The following is a 12,366-nucleotide window of genomic DNA, read 5'->3' as shown; positions in this document are numbered from 1 at the left end:
CAGTGCCCTAAGTGAAGTTATTGCTCCGGCTTATAAAATACCTTACATAGCACTTTTTAACCTTTCAAAGTACTTTCACACAAACATTATCTCACTTGATCTTTTTTTTTTTTATTTTGGTGGAGCAGTGAGGATCAAGTGACTTGCCCAGGGTCACACAGCTAGTAAGTGTCAAGTGTCTTAGGCTGGATTTGAACTCAGGTCCTCCTGAATCCAAGGCTGGTGCTTTATCCACTGTGCCACTTAGCTGCCCCCTATCTCATTTGATCTTACAAAACTATGAGGTAGGTAGGGCAGGTATTAATGTTCCCACTTTATAGATGAGGAAATAAATGGAGGACCAGAGAGTTTAAATGTCTTGCTGAAGGTCACACACAGCCAGTAAATAATAATTCACATTTATATAAAACTCTGGGGTGCAGGTAGGTGATGCATAGAGCTCTGGGCCTTTAGTCAAGAAGGTGTTTAGCTGTTTTTCAGTTATGTCTGACTCTGTGACCCCTTTTTGGGGTTTTCTTGGCAAAGATACTGGAGTGGTTTGTCATTTCCTTCTCCAGCTCATTTTACTGATGAGGCAACCGAGGCAAACAGGGTTAAGTGACTTGGCCAGGGTCACACAATTGGTATGTGACTAAGGTCAGTGAACTCAGGTCTTCTAGAGGGCAGCTAGGTGGCACCATAGTACAGAGTGCTGGCCCTGGAGTCAGGAAGACTCATCTTCCAGAGTTCAAATCTGGTCACAGACACTCCAGGCCCAACACTCTATCCACTGAGCCACCTAGCTGCTCCTAGGCAAACAAGTTAAGTGACTTGCTCAAAGTCACACAGCTAGTAAGTCTTCCTGACTATAGGCCCAGCACCCTCTGCACTCTGGCACCACCCAGCTGCCTAGAAGCTAGTAAAGTAGTAAAGTCAAAATACCATCCCCCTTTTTGTTACATGAAGTCCTCTGTTTTTTCTACTTCCCTGACTGGCTTCATTAGACAGGACTAAGGGATCCATTCAGAAGTTCTACTCCAACAGTTGGTGTAGTAGATAGAATATAGTGGCCTCAGATACTTACTAGCTGTGTGACACAGGGCAAGTCATTTAGCCTGTCTGCCTCAGTTTCTTTGTCTGCAAAACGGGAATAATAATAGTACCTACCTCATGGATAAAATGGGGTAACATATACATGGCACTTTGTAAACCTTAAAGCACCATATAAATGCTAGTTATTATTATCATCATTATTAGGGATTTTAGGATCTCTAACATAGTACTCATTTGGAGGCTGCTATAATTGAAATTCCTTCCAAACTAAAGACTCAGAATACCCACCAAGTATCCAACAAGGCGGAGCACCTGTCCTGAGCAGCTGGGCTCTAGCGATGGCGCCTAAGAAGAATAAGGCACCAATAGTCAGCAGCTGAAGAACTGTTGACTCGAGAAGCCCGTCAGTTGTGTGTGGGACAGGTCCTATTTTTACCCCAGCCAGTTGCTGTTGGCAAGATGGAGGTGAGGGGAGACATGCTGGGGAGCTGTGTTCTTGGTTTCAGGGGAGCCCAAAGTCACTACACTGGATGTGTCTTTGATCCAGTGATACCAGTACTAGGCATATACCCCAAGAAGGTCAAAGGCAGAGTGAGGGAAAAGTCCCTCACATGCAGAAATATTTACAGCGGCACATTCTGTAGTAGCAAAAAACTGGAAATGATGTGGCTGCTCATTAATTGGGGCAAATGAGCAAATCATGGCATGGAAAAGTAATGCAATGTCTCATCGTAAGAGATTCGAAAAATTCCAAGAAACTAAGGAAGATTTATATGAGACAGAGTAAAACAAGCAGAGCTGGGACAATAATTTGTATGGTGCTCAAAATAATGTGGATTTTGAAAGACATCAGAACTCTGATCAATGAAGTAACTGATCAATCATAGCTTCAGAAGACTGATGATGAAACATGCCCCACCCCCACCTCTCAGGAGAAGATAGTGGACTCATTTTCAGACATGGTCTATTTATTTTGTTTAATTATACTTATTTGTTATAAGGGAGGGCTCTTTGTGGAGGAAGAGGGAACAGCAGTCAATGGGAAGTGACAGTTATGTTTTTCAAAAAGAGGAAAGAGAATCAATAGAACATACTTAAAAAAATTTTTTTTAAAGAAAAGGCATTAGTGGAGCAGTTAGGTGGTACAGTGGATAGAGCACCAGCCTTGGAGTCAGGAGGACCTGAGTTCAAATTATGACCTCAGACACTTGACACTTACTAGTTGTGTGACCCTGGACAAGTCACTTAACCCCAATTGCATCACACACACCCCCCAAAAAGGAAAAGCATTAGTAAGAGTGGGGCTTTTAATCTGCCTTTGGAATACAATCTAACTCTCACACTTGGTTCATAAACACAGCTCAAATCAGAGATATAATCACAGAGTCACAAAGGTTTTTAAAGCTAGAAGGGGGGGCAGCTAGGTGGCGCAGTGGATAGAGCACCGGCCCTGGAGTCAGGAGGACCTGAGTTCAAATCCAGCCTCAGACACTTAACACGTACTAGCTGTGTGACCCTGGGCAAGTCACTTAACCCCAATTGCCTCACTTCAAAAAAAAAAAAAAAAGCTAGAAGGGGCTTTAGAGGGTGAGTGACTTCCCTAAGGTGGCCTAACTATCTAAGTCAGAACTCAGATTTGAGGCCTTTTGACTCTAAGATTAGTGGTGTTACTTCACACTATTAAATCTTCCATTTAGAATATTACTCATAGAAACCAGGAATTATGACACATTGAGTTAAGGAAGCCAGTCTCCTTTCTTAGAGGTTCATAGGATTTAAAGTTAAAGGGACATTGGAAATCATATAGTTATTATCTGAAAGAATTTCTTTTAAATTTTTTTTATTCTGAACTTGATATCAAATAAAATGAGTGTTTCTAGGTACAAAGTAAAGCAGGTGAGAATTATACATGAAACCATGAATCTCTATTGTATATGGCTTGATTTTTTTTAAGTAATAAAATTCAATGTTACTTCCTTTTTTTATTTTTTTACTTCCTTTTTAAAAAATACATTTTTATTTATAGCTTTTTAAAATATTGCCTACATTTCTCCCTGTATCCATCCCTCCCAGAGAGCCAACCTTTATAATTATAGAGTGGGCCCATGTATGGTAAGGGCTTATCCCCCTATGTGTAGCATGGGAGTGTCATTGTATGACTGACTAGAAGGGAGCCAGAGTAGACATCTCTAGCCACTTCTACCCCACCCCCTTCTCCAAGGGAGACTTTAATTCTGCCAGGAGGGGAACAGGAAATTGGGGCCAGAGACCACTATGCTCTCCTCAGAGAGTGGGACTACCGGGCTAGAAAATTGTATCTTTTTGCTCACTTAGATATTGTTGATCTTTTTGTTGTTCAGTCATTTCAGTCATATCCAATTCTTTGTGACCCCATTTAGGTTTTTCTTGGCAAACGTACTGAAATGGTTTGCCATTTCCTCCTCCAGCTCATTTTATAAATGAGGAAACTGAGGCAAACAGGGTAAAGCGACACAGCTAGTAAGTGTCCAAGGCTAGATTTAAACTCAGGAAGATGAGTCTTCCTGACTTTAGGCCTGGCACTCTATCCAGTGTACCACCTAGGCACCCATATTTTAAGTCTAGGGGATATGATCAAATTCAATCTATCTTCTAATTGCTTTCAATTATTATTTGGGGAGAGGGGGATCCCAGGCTTTATCTCCAAGGTTTGACTCCCTTTCTACCAAATACTGGTTTCACAGTGAACACACATAGTGAATAGCAAAGGAACCCATTTATCCAAGTTGTAGTAGAACAGAAATCAGAGAATGTATACATAGGAGAATATATAGAGGACAATACAAAGTAAAGCATCTCTCCCATTGGTAGTGAGGTAAATCAGCTCAGCCAGGAGAGAAAGAGCCCTGGATCTCACCTAGGCAAACTCTCTGCTGTCTCTAGTGCAGTGAGCTGGGCACAGTGATGTGATGGAGACTACCAGCTCCTCTCATGTTGACTTCTTCCCTGAGTCTTTTCCTTCATCTTCTCTCTTGAAGCTGGAAGGAGCACCTGAAGCAGCTTGAAGATCTGAAGACAGAAGATAGAAAAGAGTGGAGCGTAGCAACTCCACCCCACCCCTCACCTAGGGCGGCACATTCATCTCTACCAATAAGGAGAGAGTCTGATACCGGTGGGCTTTGGGTCTGGGGCTACATAACAATTTTTTTAAGAGGAAGAAGAGAAAAAAACAGCAAGCAAATAATGTTCTACGTCGTGGACTCCTGTCCTCCCCACTTCTTACCTCTGCAAAGGAGTAGAGGGAGTTGTTTTCTCTCATCTCTTTTTGGGGGCCAAGTTTGATCCTTGTAATTTTGCAACATTCTACAGATGTTGTTGTAGTCATTGGATACATTGTTTCCTTGGCTCTGCTTACTTCACTGCATCATTTCAAGTAAATCTTTCCACACTTCTCTAAATTAATCACATTCATAATTTTCTTACAGCACAGTAATCTTCCATTGCACTCATGTATCTCAATTTGGATAGGCATCTATTTTGTTTCCAATTCTTTGCTACCACAGAAAGTGTTGCTATAAATATTTTGGTCCACATGGAACATTTCTTTTTGTCAATGACATCCTTGGGATATATGCCTAGGAATAGAATCTCTGTGTGAAAGGGTATGGATATTTTAGCCTATTTGCATAATTTCAAATTGTTCTACAAAACAGTTGTACTAATTCATTGTTCTACCAACAATATATTAATGTGGCTTTCTTGCTACACCTCCTCCAACATTAACCATCCCTACCTTTTTTCATCGTTGTCAATTTATCTGGGTGTGAAATGAAACCTCAGAGTTGTTTTTGATTTCTACTTTTCTAATCATTAGTGATTTGGAGCATTCTTTCATCTCATTGTTAATAGTTTGCAACTTTTTTGACGGATGTTTGTTCATTGGGGGGATGACTTTTGGTCTTATATATTTCTGCTAGCTGTTAATGTATCTTAGATACTAAACCCTTTTTGTGGAAATTTGATACAAAAATTTGTTCCTAGTCTATCACTTTCCTTCTTATCCTAGATGCACTAATTTTGTTTGTACAAAAGCTTTTCAATTCTATATAATAAAAATTATCCATTTTATCTTTTGTAATTGTTTCTATTCTTTTTTGGTTAAGGATTCATTTACTTACAGCAGTAATAAGTATATGATCTGCTTTTCTTCCAATTTTTTAATGATCTTTAATAATTGGTTTATGTATCATTTTAATTTATTGTGGAATAATGGTATAAGAAGTTGCCCCCACTAATTTCTTCCAGACAGCTTTCCAGTTTTCCTAGCAGTGCTTATCTTATTAGTAATTCCTAAGTAATTTATGTTTTAGGGTTTATGAAATAATGGGTTGAGTTATACTATTTCTAATTCTATTTTTTCTAATAATAATAATAATTTCCAGTTCTATTCTAATATTTTTTTTGGTGAGGCAATTGGGGTTAAGTGACTTGCCCAGGGTCACACAGTTAATAAGTGTCAAGTGTCTGAGGCCACAATTGAACTCAGGTCCTCCTGAATCCAGGGACAGTGCTCTATCCACTGTGCCACCTATCTGCCCCTATTCTAAAAATTTTCTAATTTTTAACCAAGACCAACTGCTTTTGGTGATTGCTGCTTTATAATATAGTTGAAGTCTGAAAGTGATTCCTACTTCATTCCTACCATTTTCCACGATTATATCATTATTTTCTTTTTAAAAGCTGTTTTGTTCATCGTTTCCTTCTAAACTTCCTTCTGTTCATTATTATGTGTTTTTTAAATGATTTATTTGTCCTTTCTTTTCTCTTCTCTTCTCTTTTCTTTTTCTGGACAAAACAATTGCCAAAAACCTTTGCAACTCCTCACTCCTCACTCCCCCAAATTGAGAAAAAGGAAAGGAAAACCAAAGCCTTTATAACAAATATACACAGTCAAAGCAAATTCACACACTAGCCATTCCCCAAAATATATGTCTCATTCTGTATCACCTCTCTGTCAGGAGGTGGGTGGCTTGCTCATCAGTCCTCTGTAGTGGTGGTTGGTCATTTCACAGATCAAGTTTCTTAATCTGAAAGCATAGAAGCAAAGCAGTTTGCTCTAAGTCAGAGGTGTCAAATAAGGTAGCAACAGTCCCAGTGGAGCCTGAAGCAGATTAAAATGTAACTGGGAAATATTTAACAAAATTAGTAAAAATACAATAGAACATAGATCATATTAATCTGTGGTTTTCTAAGTCAGTATGTGACCCACCAGGGATCCTTATGTTTAGTTGCCCCGTTTCTGTTTGCATTTGACACCGCTGCTTTAAGTAACAGAAATTCAGTGGCAGAGATGGGCTTTGAGCCCCAATTTCTTGACTCTATCCCAATCATCTTTCTATGATAACTCCCTTCCCCTTTATTTGGTTTCTTTTTTCTTTTCCTTTCTTTCCTTTTCTTTCTTTCTTTTTCTTTCTTTTTCTTTCTTTCTTTTTTGAGGCAATGGGATTAACTGACTTGCCCAGGGTCACACAGCTAGTCAGTATCTGAGGTGACATTTGAACTCAGGTCCTCCTGACTCCAAAGCTGGTTCTCTATCTACCATGCTACCTAGCTGCCTATCCTTCCCCTTTAGGAACACATGTTACAGAATATTTCTGACTTTTCATATACTAGTATCCTTAAAATTTGAATGCCCTACTATTTTTTCTAAAGACAAGGTTCTCCCAACCTCCTGTCCATCACTGATGCCATGTCCCATGAGATCTCCACAAAAGGAGAAAAGGACTTCCAGGGCCATGAGTCAAGATATTTGCCTTCCACATCTTTACACATATGCCTCACTACCATTGTATTCTAAGTTTGAACCTACTCTCCCCAGAAACCTAATATATCCAGACTCCTGGGAGGAGAGTGTGCCCCCAACATTAAGGGGGGATGCTTTGTACCAGATGTTCATAACATACACTATCAGTAAATCTTTTTCATAACACATATATGTTATGTGTTTATAACATACATCATCAGCATGTTCATATGTATGTGTGTTCACAACATACATTATCAGTAATATGTGTTTTCATAACACGCATTATCAGTAGTCAGTGATAAATGTGGAGCATACTGGATGGGAGTTCATGATTAAAAGTATTTCAGGGGGCAGCTAGGTGGCTCAGTGGATAAAGCACCAGCCCTGGATTCAGGAGGACCTGAGTTCAAATGTGGTCTCAGACACTTGACACTTACTAGCTGTGTGACCCTGGGTAAGTCACTTAACCCTCATTGCCCCAAAAAAACAAAAACAAAAACAAAAACCCAGCATTATTGTGAGGAAAGTGTTTTGTAAACCTTAAAGTGCTATATAAATGTGAGTTATTATTATCTTCATATCAAATATAGCTTTAGGGACATAGACACGAAGGAAAATTCTCAGAGGTCTCTTATTTATTACACATCAATGACTAGCCAGACCATTGAAAATAAGTCTTTCTATAGGACACCTCAAAACAGCAACAGAGAGACAGAGACTTCCTGACATTACTGGTCCCTCTCTGCTTCAGTGTTCTTGGCTCTTCCCTTCAGGAAGCAGGCAGGCATGTGGGCATTAGTGGCACCGAGGCTGCCATTGTCTAGACTTGGTTCCTGCATGTAGGAGCTTCCTGCTTTATTTGCCCTCCATGACCTCTAGGAGTTGACCTCTAGTTGTTGTATCAGCACTGAGCTGTTGATTTATTTAAAAGGTAAGGTTTTCTTTGGTGTCTGGGTACTACCCACCAAAAGCCTTATCTCTTGTCATGGTGAGGACTTTATAAAGCTGGAATAAGAGGGTTTGAGTTTGAAGGCAATATCTGTTAATGACCTGTGTGCCCTAGAGCAAATTATTTCTCCTCTTTGGGCCCTTATTTCCTTATCTATAAAATTTTTTGAAAGTGATCTATTAACTTTAATTTATGGAATAAAACAAGAATTTCTGTAGCAAAGTACAATAAAAAGATGATTGTACATGAAATTGCAAAACTACTACCACAATTTACTATTCCTTTCAAATATACAATAAAATTATCACGTAAATTTTTTTCTTCTTCCCTCCTCCCAACCCTCCCCCACAAATGACTACCATTAGACATAAACAGGTGTGGGTGTGGGTGTGTATATCTATATGTGCATATAGATATAGATATAGATATACACACACAGTATGTGTAGGTATAGGTACATATATGTAGAATTATTCTATACATAATTCAATTTATCAGTTCTTTCTCTGGATGCAGATAGTATCTTTCTTCATATGTCCTTTATAGTTAATTTGGATATTTACAATATAAAAAATAACATTTGGGGCAGCTAGATGGTGCAGTGGTTAAAGCACCGGCCCTAGATTCAGGAATACCTGAGTTCAAATCCGGCCTCAGACACTTGACACTTACTAGCTGTGTAACCCTGGACAAGTCACTTAACCCCCATTGCCTAATAAATAACTTTTTCAGGGGCAGCTAGGTGGCACAGTGAATAAAGCACTGGCCCTGGATTCAGGAGAACCTGAGTTCAAATCCAGTCTCAGACACTTGACACTTACTAGCTGTGTGACCCTGGGCAAGTCACTTAACCCTCATTGCCCTAAAAAGAAAAAAGAAAAAAAATAACTTTTTCGAGGAAATAACGTATATATCTGAAGAGTTTTAGATGTCCTCATCTATAAATTGAGGGTTTTATATTCCATAAATAGCCTCAGAGATCCCTTTTAGTGCTAAATCCAATAACTTACTGGTCACAAAATAACACCACCTTCCAGTTACAGCACTTGTTTGCAAGGAGCTATATACATTTGGGGGGGGGGGCAGGGCAATGAGGGTTAAGTGACTTGCCCAGGGTCACAAAGCTAGTAAATGTGTCTAGTGTCTGAGGCCGGATCTGAACTTGGGTCCTCCTGAATCCAAAGCCACTGCACCACCTAGCTGCCCTTTAAAATACCCTGCCCAGGGTTGTTTGTTTGTTTGGGTGGTTTTTTTTTGCATGTCAATGGGAGTTAAGTGACTTGCCCAGGGTCACACAGCTAGTTAAGTGTCAAGTGTCTGAGGCCAGATTTGAACTCAGGTACTCCTGAATCCAGGGCTGGTGCTTTATCTACTACACCACCTAGCTGCCCCTGTATTATATTTTAAATTGATTTATCTATGGATATGATTATTTCTCCTTCAGACATCTCACCAGAATGTAAGTTCCTTGAGGAGAGGCATATTGTTTTGTTTTTTGCCTGTGTGTCCCTAGCACCTGGCCCAGGGCCTTTCATATGGTGGGTGTTTAATAAATATTTGCTGAAGACAATTCCAAAGGACTAATGATGAGTATTATTATTATCCACCTCCAGAGAAAGAATTGATATTGTTTGAATACAGACTGAATCATGCTATTTTTTGCCTTCTTTTTTTCTTTTATTTGAGTCTTGTACAAAATGTTTTGCATAATTGCCCATGTATAATCTATATCTGATTGTTTACCATCTCAGTCAGGAGGGAGGGGAGGAGGGGAGGGAAGGATAGAATTTCGAACTCAAAACTTTAAATAAAAATGTTTTTTAAAATTGAAAAAAATACCTGTTAAATGAATGAGATACTGTATCCCTCCTTGGGTGTCACTGTAATATTGGAAAGATTAATATTATTATTATGCTGATGAGAAAAGACAAGCCCAGATAAGCTAAATGACTTACTGAAGGTCATACAGACAACAGTCAAACTAAGAACGTTGGATTGGTTTAAGGTCCCAGTCCTGTGTTCATTTTCTTCCATGTTGATTTACCCACTTCAGCAGCCATCTCTAGGATCTCTCTCTCCTGTTCCTTTGAATTTTCCTGGGAGGATAACATACCTTATTACTCATACTCCTTCTTGTGCTTGCTACTTTCCAAGGTCTGCTTGACTCAAGTGAGTCAAGGGCTCACAGCTTAAAATAGAGTCAGGGAAAATCTGGCCCAAAGAGCAAAGAAATCCTTGGCTTAGCCTTCACCCTGGTTAATGTTGCTCTGGTCTTTGCTGGTGCAGCTCAGAAAATAACTCGCATTTCGAGCAGCCTCTGAAGTTTTAACAATTAATGGTCGAGGGTAGCTGTCAGCCTAATAACAGACATTTGTGTAACCCTTGTGTCAGCGGCTCCTTCCTGATTTGAAGGGCCTCTTTGGGGATTTCTCAATTTCTCCAGCTCGTTAGCTCCCACTAGGAATGTCCTCATATTGCACGGCCTTAAGGGGGAGGGGTCATCAATCCTCTATACAAGCTGCTAGCCTTACAAGACATCTAACATTGAATAGTTTTATTTACCCTGTAAAGGGCAGAGAAAAAAAATTGCTCAGGCGCTCACAGAGGGTCCAAGGGACACCCTTCCCTTTCTGGGGGGCAGCTATTTCTCTACGTTGATTTGCATACTCCTTAAAATACTACCCATATATGTCCCGCCCACCCCCACCCCCCAACAAAGGGAAAGGACTTGGAGTTCACTAGAGAGTGAGAAATCCCCCTCCTGATTGAGCAAATCTACCCCCAGGGACCTGCATAGTCCCTATAATTTAGAGTATTGACCTGCTTGGGACTTCTAAGGAGGGAAGGACTCAAAGTTAAATTCTCCATTTCAAGACTCTGCCTTTTATCCTTTAGATGGCCCCTCTTGTCACTGCTACCTGAGAGTTATCCCTTCCCCAGTCTCTTCTGCTCTGGTTCTTCCCTGACTCATTGCCTTGCTGCCTTTGTGACATTTAACACCATTCAGGGTCCTCCTATTTGCCCACAGCTGTGGCTGCTTCTTCTGAAGTGACGAGCACCAGCTTTGGGAGACTCTTGGTCTCTCACATGCAGTCAGAAGGCCACAAGGATGTTTGAAACTTTCTGGCCCTTTCAGGCCCAGGGAGAATGCCCCTGGACTGTTTAAGACTTTTGATCCTTTACTTGGGTCTCACCACCCCATCCTCCACACAAAGAGTATCCTCTAGCAGTCAGCCTTCCACTATGAATCAACTGCTGGTGAGTTCATTCCACTCATCTCCTCCTCCCTGGTGAGTTAGTTCTCCATCAGCACCTTCCACTGCCTTTGGGAATTTGATGAGCTCTTCCCTTCCTTCTCCCTATTAATCTTCCCACTCACCATTTTCCTTCAGGGTGGATGAGTTGAAGCATAGGAATTAGCTGTGACTTCTCTCTAAAACTTCTGCTGAAATCTCTGAAAGCAGGGAAGAGGTACAGCTAGTGGTTCCCAGTAGGTCCCCATAACAATTTGCTAAGTGGGGAGAAGGGCAACGTGCCTGTAATGGCCAAGATTTTGTTGCTGCACTCAAAATAACAGACTTGGAAAGCTAGAAATGACTTTGGAGTCAGAAGATTTCATTTCAGATTTTAACTCTGTTACTCAATAGCTGAACATGTGGTTATGTGACTAGAGTGGATATTAGGTTTCAAGGCAGACATGGAAATGTGGATCATATGAGATGGTCCTCATAGGCAGTGGAAGTCACTTTAGTAAGTTAGAGCTTTGTGAGTTGTCTTAAAGGAAGGTGAATATCCTGGACAGCTGGAACCCTACCTTTCCTTCCCTATTCCGACCCCTAAGATTTACACCATGTTTCATTCCAAGTGACATCTCAGGACCATGGGATGTAGAGCTGGGAAGACACATAGTGAAATGGAAAGTTCTTGGGATTTTAAGATGTGGAAGGACCTGGGTTTCAATCCCGATTTTGTTATGTTAGCTATGTGCCCCCAGGCAGACCACTTTAACTTGGCTTCTAACATCCTTTCCATCTCTAAAACTATGATCCTCTAGACCTTTTGTGGTCTGGTTCCTCATCTGCAAAATGAGGATATCCCTTCCTCAGGATTATTGTGAGAAAAGCACTTTGCAATCCATAAAGTATTAAAGCTATTATAATATCCCAACTCCCTCATTCTATATGTAAACTTTGCATATTTATAAAACTTATGGGCTGGAAGAAACTGTAAAGATCCTCTAATCTACCCCTGATTTACAAATTAAAGCCTTGGCAGGTGAAGCTACTTGTCCAAGGTCATGCAAGTACTTAGGATCAGGTGGTTTGTGGCAAAGCTGAGACTTCCTCTCTACTTCCGTTTCCATTTCCATTCATTTTAATGTTACTTTTGTAAGCATTACTCAAGTGTGTATTGCTGGGTCTACCCTTCCCAGAGGAAAAGGACTGTTTGAAAAACTTAAGAGAGCTATCTAAGTGAAGGGCGTTGTCTTCTCCACCCACTCCAGTTATCTTTCCATGGCACAGGGTACAGGGCCCTCAACATCAGGACTCAATCAGGGTCAGTGACTCACTGATACTAATAATAGGACATTCAAATAGCC

At 40.4% G+C, this 12,366-nt stretch overlaps 1 protein-coding gene and 1 long non-coding RNA gene across 5 annotated transcripts in view; one reads left to right on the top strand and one right to left on the bottom strand.

Moving 5' to 3' along the window:
• NINJ2 (ninjurin 2) overlaps positions 1-12,366 on the top strand; it is a 162,542-nt gene that overhangs the window by 97,227 nt on the left and 52,949 nt on the right. The window contains exon 1 of one of the 4 annotated variants that reach the window (XM_043967978.1): positions 10,913-11,024. The exons of the other annotated variants lie outside the window; for them this stretch is intronic. Within the exon in view, the coding sequence (XP_043823913.1) occupies positions 10,914-11,024 (111 nt within the window). The 5' untranslated portion in view covers position 10,913. Of the gene's footprint in view, positions 1-10,912; positions 11,025-12,366 lie in introns of those variants that run through there. 4 annotated transcript variants of the gene reach the window in all.
• On the bottom strand, positions 3,570-11,316 carry LOC122729237. The gene is made up of 4 exons (XR_006353315.1): positions 11,146-11,316; positions 9,606-9,646; positions 6,019-6,098; positions 3,570-4,080 (listed from the first exon to the last, which is right to left on the bottom strand). It is a non-coding gene; the product is annotated as an uncharacterized LOC122729237 (long non-coding RNA).

This window comes from Dromiciops gliroides, chromosome 5 (assembly GCF_019393635.1).
Source record: "Dromiciops gliroides isolate mDroGli1 chromosome 5, mDroGli1.pri, whole genome shotgun sequence".
NCBI lineage: Eukaryota > Metazoa > Chordata > Mammalia > Microbiotheria > Microbiotheriidae > Dromiciops > Dromiciops gliroides.
The sequence above is the reverse complement of the archived record's forward strand: the minus strand, read 5'-3'. Positions and strand labels throughout refer to the sequence as shown.